The sequence below is a fragment of the Pyrus communis genome, chromosome 7 (assembly GCF_963583255.1).
Source record: "Pyrus communis chromosome 7, drPyrComm1.1, whole genome shotgun sequence".
Classification (NCBI taxonomy): domain Eukaryota; kingdom Viridiplantae; phylum Streptophyta; class Magnoliopsida; order Rosales; family Rosaceae; genus Pyrus; species Pyrus communis.
The window spans coordinates 12219768-12238156 of record NC_084809.1 but is presented as its reverse complement, the minus strand read 5'-3'; the positions used below and the strand labels follow the sequence as shown (position 1 = coordinate 12238156).

At 38.3% G+C, this 18389-nt stretch overlaps 3 protein-coding genes across 3 annotated transcripts; 1 reads left to right on the top strand and 2 right to left on the bottom strand.

The window, feature by feature from the left end:
* Window positions 1-656: 656 nt before the first annotated feature.
* On the bottom strand, window positions 657-6051 carry LOC137739840 (aminopeptidase M1-like). Its single transcript, XM_068479562.1, has 19 exons — window positions 5710-6051; window positions 5485-5630; window positions 5289-5391; window positions 5021-5207; window positions 4853-4946; window positions 4625-4778; window positions 4411-4514; window positions 4190-4307; window positions 3599-3712; window positions 3015-3197; window positions 2641-2947; window positions 2420-2541; window positions 2230-2327; window positions 1802-1979; window positions 1602-1716; window positions 1430-1497; window positions 1263-1340; window positions 1068-1145; window positions 657-952 (listed from the first exon to the last, which is right to left on the bottom strand). Exons 1-19 carry the CDS (start codon window positions 5935-5937, stop codon window positions 770-772), a joined length of 2658 nt encoding a protein of 885 aa, XP_068335663.1. The 5' UTR covers window positions 5938-6051; the 3' UTR covers window positions 657-769.
* Window positions 6052-8202: 2151 nt separating this feature from the next.
* Window positions 8203-9912, bottom strand: LOC137740178 (threonine synthase, chloroplastic-like). The gene has a single exon (XM_068480000.1). The coding sequence runs from the start codon at window positions 9852-9854 to the stop codon at window positions 8289-8291; it is 1566 nt and encodes a 521-aa protein (XP_068336101.1). The 5' UTR covers window positions 9855-9912; the 3' UTR covers window positions 8203-8288.
* A 4930-nt stretch (window positions 9913-14842) lies between these two features.
* LOC137739710 (uncharacterized) lies at window positions 14843-16636 on the top strand. Its single transcript, XM_068479391.1, has one exon. It carries the CDS (start codon window positions 15421-15423, stop codon window positions 16465-16467), a length of 1047 nt encoding a protein of 348 aa, XP_068335492.1. The 5' UTR covers window positions 14843-15420; the 3' UTR covers window positions 16468-16636.
* The last annotated feature ends 1753 nt before the right edge of the window (window positions 16637-18389 follow it).

Below are 18389 nucleotides of genomic sequence, written 5' to 3'. Positions count from 1 at the left end.
GCTAGTTGCTAACAAGTTTGTAAAAGGGGCAAGGAGTTAGTCGAGCTGCAAGTAAGGGCCTAGTGCCTATGCATCTAAGAGGGGCCTAGGCGGTTTTTTAAATTCTAATTTGATTTATTATATAAACACATAAATAAATGCCAACATATAAAACAAGGGAACTGTTATTAGCACTCCACAAATCTCATACACTCCTCAAATGTATTTTTCTTTCTAATTATAGAAAATTTAGAGTGCAAAAATGAGATTTTTGGAGTGCCACTAACAATTCCCTAAAACAAATACATAATTGTATTGTGATAGATAAATTGGAAAACAGAATGACACATAGATTATAAAGTATTTGAATATATTGAAAACATGGGGAACAAACATATAATGATTAATGAATGTTTATCTAAGTATTCCAGTCTCTTATAATTCATTAAAAAAATAAAATGTAAAATGAAAGTTATTGTTTCTATCTAAGTAAGAGTCACAACCTAGACAAGTGCCTAGGTGGGTAGGCAGGCACCTAGGTAGGTTTATGCACTCTTTCTTAATTTTCAAATGCTTGGAGTTTAATCAGAGTGATGGTCGGCCGCCTAGAGCCTAAGCAGCGTTAGGCGCGAATTTTAGAACAGTGGTTGCTAACGAGTTAGCAACTTTAAAGGCAATTAAATTCTCAAGCAGTGCATATTATTGTTAAACAAGTTGTACCAATATCTGATCAAAAGAAATGTTTCCAATTTGACATATTTAAGATACAAATTACACAAGTGACAAACAATCATTTCTTGCCTGCTAGTTCTCCGACTTGCCCTTTAAGGGATTGCTCCTGCCTCGTGTGTTCAACCCACCTCGCCTTGATTCGGACTTGCGCAATGCTTTGCTCCAAAGTCAAGGAAATTGCAGGATGCGCCCTGCTAGCGAAAAATTCTTCGACCTCATCAGCCTTTTCGTTGCTGCAAAGCTGTCAACGAAGATTTGATAAGTAACACAAAGCGGTCGTTAAAAGCAGCAAGTGTACCGTGTTCTACAAGGCATAATTGCCTACCAGTTTTAAGGACAGAAATCATTCTATTTACCGGTGTCACAATGTCTCTTACGAAATGGGTGAGCAGCATCCCAGCGCCATATTTGGTCAGGATCAGGTCCCAATTCTCCTGCATTCATAACCAAAAAGAGTTAAACTCTCCAATTCCACGTGACTTTCACAATGCCAATTATACCGATTCCATGTTCACCTAAATCGTGTTTCCGAGAATTAATGGAACCCGTACCTTTAACCACTTCCACGCTGTTTTGCAGCATTCTAAACTTATACCAAAAAGTCCATATATAATGTCTTGATCTCGAACCTGAAAATAAAATTTGAGATGAAGTAGGTGTAAACTGGCAATGGAAGTGCAGCTGCTGTAGACCACAATTTAGTACTGCGAATAAATACCTCTTCGGATAAAAAAAAGTTCAGAACCTCCACAACCGTATCTGGGTCTGGAGAAGATGCAAAAAAACCTGTACAGGGTTAAATTGTAAAGGAAAGATTCCAAGTTACTTTCGCTTAGACAATAGACGGAAAATAGGAGAATGCCAGAAAATGAAACGCATTTCAATCTTACGTAGAATCCTTTCCTTCTCTTGCACTGTATTTGCTTCTCTGTAAACATTTAGCAGGGACTCAAAACCTTCTCTATTGGAGCTGCTAGCATTCCTCATCACGGCAATGTAAGCAGCCTGCAGGACAGTGTTCACACTTCTGCCTGTAAGCTTTGAAACTTAATAAGGATGAGGAAGCGATACACATGGTAAGATTTATTACCCCTCTCGTATCAGCTGAAAGAAGTGGAGTGTTTCTATCGTTCAATAATGTCTGAAATCGGTCTAATGCTTCTTTTTGAGTTTTGTCATGGCCAAACGTAACCAAAGCTTGCAAGATTTCTGCTCTCAGAAGTGCACTGAAGTGACTCTCTCCTGGTACCGAATCCCAACCAAGTTTTCTGTATGAATATATTCAAATATATTATGTTAGCGTTAAACTCTTCTTTGCAATCCTAAGTAAAGTATTACTGCATGATCGCGAGGAGACTGCAAAACATCACAACATACAATGTTCCTTTTAGGAAAGGAAAAAAGAGAGAGAAACCAATTTTATTGGTATCGGAATCACAATCGCAGGCCAAAGTACAACTCATTCAATAAGGTAAAAGGAAAAAAATGTATTCCCATACTAATAATGAGTGTTCTTACTCTGCTGGAAACAGGAGGAGACTAATGAAAAACTTTTTCAACTCATTTGCCGAATCTGGGATGGCCTCACTTGAAATATTAACGACATTATAACAAACCTGCAGTTGCATATACAACGCAAAAGGTAGTGCCACGATAAATAGTTGGTGGTGCTACTGATATTCACCAAGACAAAAGTTTATGTGCTTACATCTATCAATTTTGTTACGACAATATACTCTTCTTCTTTGCTGTATGCATCCATCAAGGAAAGCAAAGATGAAAGTGATTGTTCACAAGCTTCACAAAGAGCATATGCATCGTCCAGAATGCCTGAAATATGAGACTTGGAGTTATATATCGTTGAATTATGAGTGGTTTATAATGGCCCAAAATCAAGTAAACAATCTGAAAGTGATAAATGGAACACACCGAATTTGTCTGTTGCTTCTAAGCTCTTATGCTTAATAGCCTTCCTAAGCCGAGCTGCAAGCTTATCTTCATAATTGACCCTATAGAAACCGCTCTGCTCGATGTTAATCTTGATCCACAGTTGTTCATCATATTTCTCTTTATTCTTTAAATCATTATCAGAGGAATCGACAAGATCTGATATGTTCAATTCTCTGGACTTTGTTTCCAAAAGGAAATTCTCGCGCCTCTCATACGAACCAACTGAAAAAGTTATTGGAACGATCCATTTCCCACCACCATGCAAACCGGATGACAGGAACTGTGTCTGCAAAACAAAAACTTCATTAGATTTCTGCAGATAACATGATTTTGGCGTTGAGTATTAGTAGTACCTGCTCAAATTCCAAAATATTCTCTTTGGATTTTACTGAGATAACAGGATATCCTTTTTTCTTTGTCCAACCATCCATCATTTCACTGACTTTGACACCAGATTCCTCCGAAAGAACACTCCATAAATCTTCTGTCTTCGCATTTTTGCCAGAATATCTTTTCATGTAGGAACTTAATGATTTCTGATTGGATAATGAAGCGCCACAGTACATAAACAAACTGAAATATGTTAACAAATTCGCTGATTGCAGAGAGTAAATTGAAAATGAACTGCAAACTAGAATGTCTTCATAACAAGAACTATTCCATTTCTTGTCTTTGCCTTTCAGTCTTTTTTGTTCAAAACACTATATATTGTAGTTTTCATATGTTTATTTTTATCTTGAGAGAACAAAATTGTTTGGTACTGGGATTTGGATTGCGCATGGAATTGCAGAAAACCATCTAGGATTGCAAGGCTTAATTTCAAGCGGTGCATTTGGTGATAAGATTAAGAAGAGTACTTCCGCATATGGTATTGACTGTGAAAACTTGGGGTACAGTATGAAAGGTAATCTCACTGGGGGGGACATCAGTTTTGTACCTGGAATATGTCATCCCCGAGATAAACCTGCAGCATTCGGATAACAGCAGATCCCTTTTTATAGCTGATATCATCAAAGACTTCAAGAATTGAGCGAGCATGTCCTATCTCCACCTGAAATTATGCCAACCAGCAGATAAATATGCTGCATAGAGCAGTTTATGTGATCTCTCCCCCACCATCCACTCCACCCCCCCCCCCCCCCCCCCCCCCCAACAAAAACAAAAATCAGAATTGTTAAAATGTATATTGATTTTGCTCCTTGAGCGAGCATGTTCTGTAGCTGATATCATTGCTCATTGACTTCCTTGGTTCCTCCTGCTCCATATACATTGACACACATGTTTGAACTTCACTTGACGGAGTCCAGTGCATTTTTCACAAACTCTAACCACATTATTGTTTATACTTTTGTTCAGTTGTCACACTACTGATTTAATTATCTCAGGTGCCTGCAAAGATGCTCCGTTCTTTGGTTGATGCTACAGATGATACAGGAGAAAGCTTTTTATGGCGGTTCTTACTTTTAATGACCGCCATATCTCTGATTAAGCAGTTTTCACCTGAGCAATAGTATCAAATGATGTTTACCTGAATTGGATGTGACTGCTCCAGTGCATCCTTAACTAGGCCGCCAGTAGTTTGTTGAAGAAATTGAGCCCATATTTTCCACTCGGGAAATAAAATATCTGTGGCCATATAACTTACCTGGAAATATAAGAACAAACAGGCACACAAAAATCAGATAATTATCTCTGGTGTAATGCCACCATGTTGGAAAGGTATAGAGAGCTGAATGGCCGGAAATTATCCATGTCGCAAAACCCTCATTAAGCCACAAATCGGACCACCATTCCATTGTCACCAGGTTGCCAAACCACTGATGTGCTACTTCGTGCGCTACAACAATTGCCATCTAACAGAATAAGAAAAGGGTTACAGATATTTCATCAGACTTTTCAGAGGAGCATTTTACAACTGCAAAAGTGAGACAAAGCTTAAAGCAGAACTAGAAATTAGACTTACACTCTGCTTCCTTGCTGTTGTGGAATGCAAAGGATCGTAAAGCAGTTCATTTTCACGGTACGTGATCAAACCATAATTCTCCATTGCCCCACCAGAAAATTCAGGAACTGCAACCATATCGAGTTTGGGGAGAGGGTACGGCGTTGAAAAGTATCTAGATGTAACGATCACAAGGTTAAATAAAATTAGCACAACAGAAAAACAGAAAAAAAATAATACACAACTTACTTGGAGAAAAGATCGAGCGTCTTAACAGCGACATTTAGAGCAAACTCTCCTTTGTCACTCTTCCCAACAGGGCAATATGCACGAACCAGTACCCCTGCAGACGAAATTTAAGTAATCTCTAAAACGAATTCTGTTGCATAATCGAACAAAGTCTTCGCCTTTGCATACCATCGGATGTTGTGTCTTCAATATAATCGAATACGCCAACAACAACAGCCACTAAATAAGTTGACATGATAGGAGACTCCTCAAAATAAACAGTCTTAACATTTGCATCAAGCTTCTCATTGATAATTGGCATATTGGACAAAGCTGTCAGCTCCGGCGGTACATCTACTGCTATCTTGAAGGTGGCCTGACTCAAAACAACAAAGAAGAGTTTTCGGGTTTAAGCAAAATGTATACGTGACTGTTTTATCAAGGAGTTTATGCGTACCTTGAGGGCAGGTTCGTCCCAACAAGGAAAGCACCGCCGTGCATCCACAGGTTCGAATTGAGTAACTGCCATATTCTTCTTCTCTCCTCCATCCATATAAGTGCTGGGAAAAGTGTCAGATTCTTCATTAAAATCCTTGTTTGGTGACAATGAAAAGTTCTTATAAGTTATCTACAACTGATTTAAATTTTCTTACCATTTATAGAACCCTTTCAAGTGCACGTTAAGGACTGCAGAAAACTCAATCCCCAAAACTCCTTCACCAACACCAAGTGCTTGATCAAACACCAGAACAAGAGATTCATCATCACCGTCCAAAACAACATCACACGGGCGGTAAAGCTGCAAATGAAGATACTAAAAAACCCAACAAAACGAAAATCCAATAAAATCAGATCATTGTCGATCAAGAATTAGTTACTTGGCCATGAGAGCTGGTGAACAGAACTTCATGAACATCAAGTTCAAGAGCGTTCAAGAGAAGAAACTTGGTCTCCTCCACTATGCTAACGTGAATCTCCACAACGCCGGAGAAGGCGCATGCTGACGAGAGATCAAGCTTGAGATGAAGATCGTAGCGTTTCGGAATTGCAAAATTTGGCAACCTTGCGTGGCCCTTGAATCCTTGAATGCTTTGCTTCTGCTCCATCTCAGTGCGTAGTGAAGTGAAGTGTTTACCAAGGGAGGAGTTGGAGATATACTTCGAGTGGTGATCGGAGAAAAACGTTCAGTACACGTTTCCTTGCATTTGTCTTGAATCCAGCCGATAATGAAAGGTACTTGCTGTGCTGATCCTCTTTGTGGAATCCGAATGATCAATTATAATAATATGTTCGTTCTATGATCAGAAATCATTCAAAATTTAAAATTAAATATAAATAGTACCTAAAAAACTGATCATACAATATACAATAAACGAACATAATTGATTGATCTTCCAGATCTAGGATCCAGAGAAAATCATTTTCCCTTTTAGCCAACTCCTTGTCATGAATGGGCTAAAGTGACGGACATTATTGTCTTCTTGTATATAATATGATAGTCTAAGGAAAAAAAGCCATTATTTAAATAATAAGAGTTGTTATTCCCACCTCAATTTATCTTTCCATTCATTTTTTAATGAATTTTTTAATTACAAATTTATCTATTTGTAAAATGACTAATAAGGATCTTAGTTATCCTGTTTTGTGTTTTTTTTTTTTTTTTTTTGTGAAAAAAGAAAAGTTTGGGTTAAATAACTCTCGTGTTCTATTTAGACGATTTGTCTCTCTTAAACCCTAACTTCTCATCTCATCTCCTTTCATTCAGAGAAAGCAAAAAGAATGAACTTAGAAGATGACGTGTCTATGGCAGAAGTATAGGATTATGTTTCCATCAAAAATGTAGAAGAATAATTTTATGTGTGAGTAATTTTAATTTGTCGCCATCGTACAATTGAATTTGCATAGCTCTGTGGTTTTTTATTTGAATTTTCATACCTTTATTGCTATGATTTTATATTTAACTTTTGCGTACATTATTATGATTAGTATTAGGGTAGGGTGCAATTTGTTTCACGTTTCATATGCGTATTCTTAGATATGGTTTTCTTGAGTAAGCTCGATTTTCAATCCTGACCAAACCTGTTTTTATTGGATTGCTTACAACTTACAAGGGTTCTAAGAAATTAAAAGATAATAGGTAAACCATCTTATAAACGGCTCAATCTAAATCTAGCATTTTCCAAGTGGTTGGCAGCTCAAGGTTGATCAAATTACACACCACCAGAACATAGGTAGGCCACATTTGCGGAGGCCAAGGGTTCGGGTTCGAGAGAGAGCTCCAGAGTTTTGGAAGCAAATGGAAGACTCCGATTTTTCCCTTCCCATGGTGAACAACAGGTGTACATCAGGCTGAAGATTGGAAGACTCCGGTTTTTTATTTCTGCTGGCTTTTAGAAGAGTAATATTATTTGTTTATATTCTTTTTTTAAGAGATAAGTTATAATTATATATATATATATATATATAATTATTAAGAGTACCCTCCTTGTCAAAATTTTGCCACTTTTTTTCCAATTTTGCCCTCACTTTTGATACACAATACTTACATAAAGAGGGCAAAATAGTAATTTTGTATCTTTGGCCCATTTTCCCTATTTTGCCCTCACTTTTGATACACAATACTTACATAAGGAGGGTAAAATAGTAATTTTATATATTTTGAAAAAATAACAATCATATTCTTATTTTTCCTATTTTACCCTCATTTTTTATACACAATATTTACATAAGGAGGACAAAACAGTAATTATGTAATATTAAGATAAAATATGCATTTATTAAGATAAATTGTCCCACAATATTTTTTTCATACTCTTTTTAAAATTTTAAAAACTAATCACACTCCTTAATAAATAAATAAAATGAAATTGTTCACACACACACAGAGTGTATGCTCATCAGCTAGTATGTATATGTATATGTGTGTGTGTTATTTTAGGAATAATAATGGGTGGGGAAATAAGATAACGAGGTGGGTCTAGCAGCTCTCTAAATAATCCATATAACATTTATATATAACATAATATATAGATATATATTTATTTATTTATCTCCCCAACTGACTTACAACCATTGAGACACAGCAAAAAAATGTTTATTTATTTATTTATTAATGGAATTATTAACCATTAGATTTCGTTCACCCTTCGTTTAAAATCAACTCTCTGAGACTCTCTCTTCTTCTTGTTTTTTTTCTTTTTTTTTTTCTTTTTTTTGAAAAACACCATGCCAAAACATGGTCAAACATTTATTGCAACAGCACAAACTTACAACCAAGGCCCAAAACAAATACACAAAGCAAAACGGGGGCCAACCAAACACACCAAAATAGTTGCTCAACCTAAAACCGTTGAGGAACCGAACAAAAAAAGTGAACACAAAGACTCAACCAACTCCTATTAACCAAATAACAATAACATAAGACTACATGATTACTTGAGCAGATCACACTCAGCAACTAATTCTTCGGCGCCTTGCTCAACAAGTACTTCTTCAAAACATCCATCACAGACCCAAAATCCGCCTTCACTTGCACCGGCGGGTTAGCATACTTGCAAGCCAAATCCTTGATATCATTTGAATGATAATCAATCTTCGACTGCGTGAATTTCAGCCCGTGAGCCGTGCTCACCACCACAGTCCGGTCGTTAGTGCCTATGATCCCTTGGTTCCGAAGCTTAATCAATGCAGCCAATGCCACACCAGTGTGAGGGCATATGAACATGCCAGTGGAGTCTGCTTGAGCCATGGCATCCATCAACTCCTGCTCAGTGGCTTCCTCCACAATCCCATTCGACTTCTTCAGCGCATACACGGCTCTGTCTATCGAAACAGGATCGCCTATTTGAATTGCGGATGCAAACGTGGTGTTCGCTTTCACGGGCTTGAACTCTTGATCCCACCCTGACTTGTAATGCAAGTACAGCGGGTTCGCATTTGCAGCTTGGGCACAAACGAGCCTAGGAATCCTATCGACTAGTCCCAACTCTTTGCACATATGAAATCCCTTGTAGAAAGCATATATGTTACCCAAATTTCCCCCCGGAACTATGACCCAATCCGGCACTTCCCAATCAAACTGCTGTAAAATCTCAATTGCAGCGGTTTTCTGACCCTCTAATCTCAAACTGTTCAAAGAATTAGCCAAATAAATCGGCAGCTCCGCTGTGACTTCTCGAATCAACTGCATACACCCATCGAAATCAGTATCTATGCTCAGCACAAAGGCCCCATTGGCAATGGGCTGAACCAGCTGAGCCAGAGATATCCGATTCGCTGGTAGAAACACAATCGATGGTATCCCAGCTGCGGCGCAGTAGGCTGATAAGGCGGCGGATGTGTCTCCAGTGGAGGCACAGCCCACGCCGACCACTGGGCGGTTCATTTTCCTCAGCCGGTTCACTTGGCTGACCAAAACAGTCATACCCAAGTCCTTAAAACTTCCAGTGTGGCTGTTTCCACAGTGTTTGACCCACAAATCGTTCATGGCCAGAATCTGTTTGCCATAACGCTCAGCCCAGAAGAGATTGGAGTTACCTTCAAAAGCGGAGACAATGTCGTCGCTGTCGATCTCGGGTAGGACCCACTCCTTCTTGCTCCAAACGCCGGAGCCGTAGGGCCAGGTGGTCTTGCCGACACGGGAGTCGAAGAGGTCGCGCCAGTACTTGCCGTCGTAGTTTTTGAGGGCGGCCATGTCGTGCTGGACGTCAAGGAGGCCGCCGGAGTTGGATCGGTAGACGATCTCGTCGAGGGAGTAGGACTCGGCGGCGGCGGCGGAAGATGGGTCGGCGTTGAAGGGAACGTAACGGGCGGAGAAGTGGTGGGAGTGGGTGGTGTTGTGGCGGCGAGCCTCGTCGCGAATGTTGTGGTGAGGGTGCTCGGAGGAGGAGGAGGGAGGAGGGGTGGAGGTGGAGACGCATTTGATGGTGGTGGCGAAATGGGGTTTGGTTGGAGGGTGGCGGGAAGCGGGGTTTTGGGGTTTGAGGGAGAGAGGGGGAGATTGGAAGAGAGAGGAAGATGCCATTGTTGAAGAATGTGAGAGAGAGTATGTGTGGAAATGGGAGTGGGGGCTTCGGTGGCTGGTTGGTTTGTTTTATATAACTGGGTCAGGACTCGGGACTCGGGACTCGGGACTCGGGACTCGGGACTCGGGAGATTATCGTTTTAAATGGGGAAGGTTTAAAAGAAAGAAAAAAAATCTAACTACATTTTGCAGAAATTAATACAAATGTTATCATACTCCTTATGATTTGAATTTCATGGCAATGTTTATCATACTCCTTAAATTAGAAAATATAATTTGAATTTCACCCAAAAAGAAAGTATGATTTAAATAACTTTTTTCTTTCTAAAAAGCTCCTCCCAAGTCAAATCTCAAGTAGAATGTCATGCAATTTCAAAGATGGAGAAACTTCAATCGATGTCTCAATTCTACGTGGATAGACATGAACTTTTTGCTGTCAAATTTGACATATGAGAAAAGATGTTATCATGCTCCGACCTTGAGATACATCCAGAATCAACACATGATGTCGAGACGTAGCAGACAAGTACCAACAATCAATTAGATTCCGTACTTCAATAATATACATATATAAGCACTTGTAAACCAATTCAGTAGTCTCACAAAGTGAAGTAGCAGTAACAACCTATAGTCCAATAGCATAGTATCTTTTCGTTTACTTTATGGCTGCATCTAATCTTTGTGTTAGACTGTCTATGTATCCTATCACAAAATCAAACCATCCATAGTTCACCTTTTTGTTAAACTCCGACATTTCTCATAAACTTACAGCCGAAAAACAAAGGTTCCAAAATCACTCAATGGACTTTACGAGCAAGACTCACTAGATTTTATACTACTTAACGAACCATATAATAACTAAGACTGTCATTTTGTTTTTCACATCTCACAATGTTTTCCAACCACAGTTTCACATTCACAACAAGTAATCGATTCCATGAATCAAAGATGCATCATATTAACATTTAACTACATTAATTAACTGACAAGATCAATTATCACTTCACTAATTTTAAGAAAGACAACCTCCATAAAGTTTGTCATATTTCCTTATCTGAAATCCAAAGCAATAACATTGTAACCCTAAGTTACAAACACAAACATAAACTTAAGCAACTTCTATGCACAATAATCTATGGTTCTGGATCTCTTAACGAAACTGAAATAGGAAAGGAATTTCGGACCACTCAACGGAATCTGACGAAGATAAGGTTCAGACCACTCAACGGAATCTAACAAAGTTAAGGTTTCAGACCACTCAACCGAATGAAATAGAGATAGTTCTAGACCACTCAACAGAATCCATCTCTAGAATGCTGATTAACCAGGCAGGACCACGTATAACATAATTTGACCAAGTAGGCAGTGACCCGCCAATGTAGATTAACTAGGCAGAGTCACCCTAGAATGTGTATGGTCCCCCAATGCAGATTAACCAGACATAACCACCTATGGAAGTAAGTAACTGAGTAGGTAGTGATCCCCAATGCGGATTAACCAGGCGTAGTCCTAGAATGTGTATTGGTAGGCATGCCTCCAATAGTGTGGTTCCCCAATGAGGATTAATTAGGCGAAACTATCTATGAAAATAATGTAACCAACTAGAGAGGTAGTGACCCCCAATGTGGATTAACCAGGCAAAGTCACCCCTAAAATGCATATAATCCCCAAGGATTAACCAGGCAGAGTCACCCCTAAAATGCATATAGTCCACAATCGGGATTAACCAGGCAAAGCCATAAGCATGCACCTATATAATAGTATTGTCCCCCGATGCAAATTAACCAGGCAGGACCATCCATAAAAAGAGGATTAAATGACCATTTTGCCCTTAAGTTTAGTGCCTCGTAAAACGCTTGTTACAACTCCATTTCTCAACCAACTTTTGCCTACATGTTCGTGATGTCGAGCTCTATCTAAACATACTTGGTGTGATTCCAAAAGGTCTACCGACCCTTAATGACTAATTACATGAAATCAAACTTTGTAACTAGTCAACTAAGATTCTAAAATTACGAAAAATAATAACAATTTCCCGAAAATACGAAGTACCAAAAATTGAACAGTGAAATTCAACAATAGTATTTCATAGGTGCTATCAATTATTTTATTGGGTGGGTCCAATTAATGCACCAATTATAAATCTTGAAGAAATTTTTTTTTTTAAAAGGGCTTTTTTTACTAGCACCCCACATAATGTGAGTGCCTTAACCTCGCACACACCTTCAAGGTAATAGGAATGGTGAAATTATAAGACTTTTCATTATTGCCTCTTGACTCAGATAACATGTTATACAAGGTATCTTCCCATCGATTATCTCTACAATAGCTACAAAGCGTGTCATTTGAGAGAGAGAGACAGTTAAGTGAGGTGTTTCGTCAAACACCTTGTAGGTATGACTGAGTGACTCATATGATTTATAAGTGTGCCTATTGATCTCTATTCCTCACTCAACATTACATTAAAATACCTCTTAGTAATCGTATACTGGCTATGACGCATAATGACCTTATATAGAGCCTCTAAAACTTGAAACTTCTCTGCACACCCAATTAGTTAATATTGTCAAATAACCTAATAGACTCTTGAACAATGACAGCCTTACCGTAGCCCTCCTTAACGACTATGTTCTATGTTTTTTTATCCTAGGACCAAAACAATGTCGTTTCGGTCTAGTTATTTTAAGAATAAAACATAGAAGAAGTAGTGAAGCATAAAACACAGAAGCAGCAGAGTAGCGCAGCAGAATTCGACGACAGTTTAAAGGACCATAGAGGCGAAATCCTCACTCTCAGTGACGATTTTTGACGACTGAAGGGGTGGCCATCCTTCCTTGTCCCCATATAACTACGCCCATGTTAACATGAGGTAAGAGTTCATATTTTTCATTGTTTTAGTGATTTCAACGATATTGGCATGCTTATAGATGCATTATAAGTGATATCCCTTAAAAAATATGGTTGATGATGAGGATCACACACGTACTAAACCCTTGGCATATTTATTTAAAGAAGAGAAACAGATTTCTCTTCTTTAAAAGTGAGAAATCCAAAGCCTTGATAATGTATCTTGTTCTCCATTTGAGCTAAAATGACTATGGCATCTTTCACCGGCCTAAATTCTTTTTCGAAAAACTTGCCCAACGAATATGCTTCACAAAGTAACATATGAAAATTACGTCATCTAGAGAAATAGAGTTAAACATATATGTAAACAAATCGTTGTAAATTCTTGAGTATTCATAATTCATACAACTTAAATCCTTTTGTATGAAAGTTTCTTAGAGTGGTGAGATTAACCAGAGTCCACTGAAGGAGGAAGTCCTCCCACGAAGATGCGGTTGAGTGCTAATGCTTTAGCAACAGGAGAATGATTCTGGGCTGCTCCCTGCTTCACTTTCAAATGCTCATCCACACACTGTGCATAAAACACTTATATTGCATGGTTAGAAGTGCTTCGCAGGTGCTTGAGAAAGCCTTATTGAACTCTTCAACAAGCATGGCATTCATGTTGATCGGTGTCTGTAATATCGGATTGTAGTTCCTTTCGGTTGATCTAATAATTCAAAACCCAGCATCATCCTCTTCTGAGCAAAAATCATATTCCTCATCTACTGACGCCGAATACTCACAGCGTTCCATCTCTTTCCATGGAACAAATAGGATCAAACAATTGAAGGGATGGAGAAATATAATGTGATGGAGAAATATGATGGGATAAACACATGCAAATAGGAACAAACAATTGTTGGCATCACATCGTCCAGATATTGAGTGATGTAGGACGGTAGCATTTAGGACAATATGCAAGGATAGAGGAATAGAAGAGATCCAGACTCACTCCGGCCTTTGGCATCCATCAGACCAAAGTTGTATTAGAATCACTCCAATAGAGAAATTAGAAAAATTCTGCACCGAAGGTGCCTTGGATGACTTTATGTATTTGCACACATAAGTGTGAAGAGTGTGAAGTGTTTGTAGAAAATGTGGTGTGTATTAGAAAATGTAAGGTGTACGGTGAGAGTGTGTTGTATGAGGGTATTATGAGAAAGTATGTAAAAAATGCGGAATGTAATTAGAAATTGTAACTAAGGTGTATGGTGAGAACGTGTAATATGAAAGTATTATTGAAAATTACGTGGGGGTGTCCCTTTGTCAAAATGGCCCCGACTGATAAGGTGAACTCCTCGACAACGGAAGCGTCGAATTCAGTAAGCTTGGCTGCCCTTCTCATACTTGGCCTTTGCCCCTTGGGATGAACACGTGAATAGCCTAACATGTAAATAGCCTACTCTGAGACTATCATAGTGGTAGCACGGCTAAACTTCTCCGACTAGCATTTTTTACCTAAGAAAACACTTCTACAAGTGGTAAATAAATTGTCGGCTAGCATTTTTTTTTTAACCAAAGAAAACACTTACACATGGACCATATCTTACTAGAGTTTTGTAATCCCGCCTACTATTTTTACATAAAGAGACATGAGATAGACGAGCATTATCATCCTTATGAGCCGCAGGCCTTGCTTGGTATGTCAGTATGAGGCCATGGATTGTCATTTTCTAGTTGGATAAATTCATAAATTAGCAAATATTCATCTTTCATATCGTTAAAATATATTACGAAATAAGTTTTATAAAAATTTGTGTCAAAAGTTGGGTAGAAAAAGTGATGTGATGAATCTGACTTCATTCACAGATGATCTAGACCGTTGAAATTTGATTCAACGGCTACAAACAAAGGGTCACTCTAAAAATTATAATAATTGTAGTCATTAGATCAAATTTTAACGATTCGGATTATTTGATTCTTAAACGTAGATTTTTTTAGATTCGGAGAGGATCTGGATTCAAGAAAAAGCTAACCGCCAAACTTTAATTTAAGCTAATAAATATTAGGGGAGTGTGGGAGGGGGACCCACCAACGCTCATAAAATAGGTTTTTCTTCTTTTGTTCTTTTCTTTTTCTGAAACGGATAGGATCGCACAAATTACCGATTCTTAACCCTCCGCCTAAAATAAAACCCGCCATATTACCGGTCACCAATTCTCTATTTCTCCATTTCTCTTTCTCTCTGTTTTCTCTCACTGACTGCCTCTCCTCTTCTGTTTGGTGCCCATCGGAACCCTAGCTTGCTCCGGCGAGCTTCTCCGGCTACCGATGATCTCTCTTCCGGTAAGGTTCTCCGATAAGCTTCGCTCTTTTTTTATCTGAAAATGTTGGATGCATTCGGAGCGGTTCTTGTCCGATCCAAGACCTGGTTTCACAGGAGGAAAAAAACCCTGATCCGTTGAAATTCGATCCACCTTTTCATCATGAAATTTATCGAATCTGTATCATATTTGAAGGCTTCGTCTTTGTAAAGCTCGCAAAATTAGTTTTTTTTTTTTTTTTTTTTTTTGGTTTCGATTTGTAAATTTGTGTACATATAGGGTTTGTAGTTGAAACTGAGGAACTTCGTGCGAGATTGGAGGAGATTAGGGATTTGAGTGGTGAAATTTGGGGGTGATTGGGGTCTGGGTTTGATCAATTTTGGGGAATTTGAGTCGTAGAGAAGGTGGCTAAGATGAATTTGAGCTCCGCCGAGGAAGAATCGGCGCATGAAGTTCGTATTCCTGCAGAAATTGATTGGCAGATGCTTGATAAATCCAAGTTCTTCGTCCTTGGCGCCGCGCTGTTTTCCGGCGTTTCAGCGTCTCTTTACCCTGTTGTGGTGTTGAAAACCCGGCAACAAGTAGCTCAATCCCAAGTCTCGTGCATCAAGACCGCTCTTTCAATTGTTAGGCATGATGGAATTAGGGCGTTGTATAGAGGATTTGGGACATCTTTGATGGGTACAATACCTGCCCGGGCGCTTTACATGGCGGCGCTTGAGGTCACTAAGAGTAAAGTCGGAACTGCCACAATTAGGTTAGGGTTCTCGGAGTCCGCTGCTGCCACCATTGCCAATGCCACTGCAGGGTTGAGTGCATCAATGGCTTCACAGCTTGTGTGGACTCCAATTGATGTTGTGAGTCAGAGATTGATGGTGCAAGGTGGTGTGAAGTCAAATCCCAAAGTTCCTAGTGCATCTGATTGTAAATATGTTAACGGGATCGATGCATTTAGGAAAATCATGAAGACGGATGGGCCAAGGGGACTGTATAGAGGGTTTGGGCTATCGATTGTGACATATGCACCGTCAAGTGCAATTTGGTGGGCATCTTACTCTGTTGCTCAAAGAACAGTTTGGGATGGAGTTGGGTATTACCTTTGTAAAAAAGGTGATTTGAGCAATGAGAATGGAGTCAACACATATACACCAGGTTCGAAAACAGTCATGGCAGTTCAGGGAGTCAGTGCAGCCATGGCGGGTGGCATGTCAGCCCTGATCACAATGCCCTTCGATACAGTTAAGACAAGGCTGCAAGTTTTGGATGGGGAGGAAAACGGGCGCCGTGGACCAACAATTGGACAGACTATTCGGAATCTGGTTAAGGAGGGTGGGTGGACGGCTTGTTACAGAGGATTGGGGCCGCGTTGGGCTTCAATGTCAATCTCTGCAACAACAATGATCACCACCTACGAGTTTCTGAAACGGTTCTCCACGAAGAATCAAGAGGTATTGACATGATAAAATCAGCAGAGAAACAGATGTTTGATCGATCATAGGTCTAATTCTATTTAATTTTATCTTAAGTTGTTTCTGTTTTTCCTTTATATTATTAACCTGCACACTTGGTTGATCAAATGTAATACAATGCAGGCTTTCCTGTATACGTTAAATATCTTATTTCAATCAATAGTGTGTCGTTCACCAGCGAAAATATGGATGCTAATGTGCCTTATTGATCTCTTAATTTATGCTATGAGATTCAACGCTTAGTCAAGTTGGTTAGGGCTAAGCTGGTTAGTACCCTTATCTAAGTTTGAATCTCTTCGTTCTTATAAAAAAAATTTAAAAAAAAAAAATTATACGTATGGTGTTTTCAAGATTGCTTGGATTCAAAAATTGAGTAGAAGTCATCAACTAATTTATTATTTCCGGTTGAGATTAGAAGATTAGGTAAAGTAGGAGCCAATCCGCGAATTTGGATCCTCCTAAGCTTAACGGCCATGAAACTCGAGCTTTTGTTTTATCTAAAGAGAGATCAGAATCTTTGATTTGTGTGAGATGTGTTAGTGAAATGAGTTAATGAGGATTGTCGAATTTAATTTGATTGGTTTGGATTGCTAATCTTTAGATTCTGAAAAGTGAGATCTGAAGAATATCTCTGTACAGAATCCGCACCCTTATGTTAATAATTGTTCGATTGATGTTATATCTCGACCATATCCCCCTAGCGATCTCTGTTTTCTTTTCTTAATATTTGTAAATAATTAAAAGCACATGCTAGTTAGTGGAGGAAAGTAGAGACACTAATTTTGGAATTTTGGATGTGATTAGTTTTGGATAAAGGCTAAATATATAAAATGATGGGGCTACACACCTAACTTTTGAATTGATGTGGGATCATGGGGGAGTACAATTCAAGGTTTTAACTAATCTGTGGACCCTTGTATCTATAATCCCTTTTTACTTAAGCACAACGATACATATACAATAAGAGTGAAATTTAAACAATTATTATCGACTTGTCATAACTTTTATATTTATTGATTTGAGACACTACTTAACTTCTTACTTTTAACAAGCAATTCCTCTTTACGTAACGATGTGATATCATTTTGCTGAACAAACGTCAAAATTCAAACATTCATTCTCTTCATCATCATCTAATGTTCACTTTTAAAAAATCTCTTTGAATTTTGAGATTGCTTAGTTCTTTATATGAGTGAAACGATTTGATGACTAATCATTAACCTCAATAACTCCTTACACTGTTATTGTAAATGTCTATTTGTTCGACAATATGAATTGTTAAGCGGCCTCTTTGAATTAACAATTTTTTTTTTCTAGAGAATTAAATATGATATTTGAACAAAATTAAAGAAAATAAATAATTCTAATTATAATAATTATATGCTGAAGTAATATCACGTGAATATAAAAAGAAATGACTCCTCACATTGTAAAATGTAAACGTATTATTATCACTTAGTAGGAAGAGATTTTGACATGAGCACAAACAAAGTGAGACGGCCAACTTGGTTTTAGCCTTGTTTATATCAACATTCGGATTTGGACGGATCTTTTCAAACGTGGACCAACTTGGTTTAACCTGTAACCTAATTTTAAATCAATATCCGGATTCGAATGGTTATGCGGACCCACGTGGCTGCTGGATTTCCTAGTTGTTGAGGTTTATGATTTCATTTGGAGATTTATGCTTTTGGCAAGTGGTAGTTTTATATATATCACAAATCAAACATCATTATAGTTGGGACGCCTTTGTGTAAGGGGGTACTATTACATATCTTTTTTTATTTTTTTATTTTTTACATTTTTTTTTTAATTTTATGTCGTCAGATCGGATAAATTGAAAATAATTAAATGACATAAATTAACATAGGGGGTGTGGATAGCATCATCCTTGTACAATGTTCATAATCTAT

Coding starts and splice junctions, on each gene's coding strand:
- LOC137739840 (XM_068479562.1), bottom strand. CDS start 5,937: ATGGAGCAGAAGCAAAGCATTCAAGGATTCAAGGGCCACGCAAGGTTG. Junction 5,392..5,484: donor TTGAAAGGGTTCTATAAATG/GTAAGAAAATTT, acceptor CACTTTTCCCAG/CACTTATATGGATGGAGGAG. Junction 4,779..4,852: donor ACGCTCGATCTTTTCTCCAA/GTAAGTTGTGTA, acceptor CGTTACATCTAG/ATACTTTTCAACGCCGTACC.
- LOC137740178 (XM_068480000.1), bottom strand. CDS start 9,854: ATGGCATCTTCCTCTCTCTTCCAATCTCCCCCTCTCTCCCTCAAACCC.
- LOC137739710 (XM_068479391.1), top strand. CDS start 15,421: ATGAATTTGAGCTCCGCCGAGGAAGAATCGGCGCATGAAGTTCGTATT.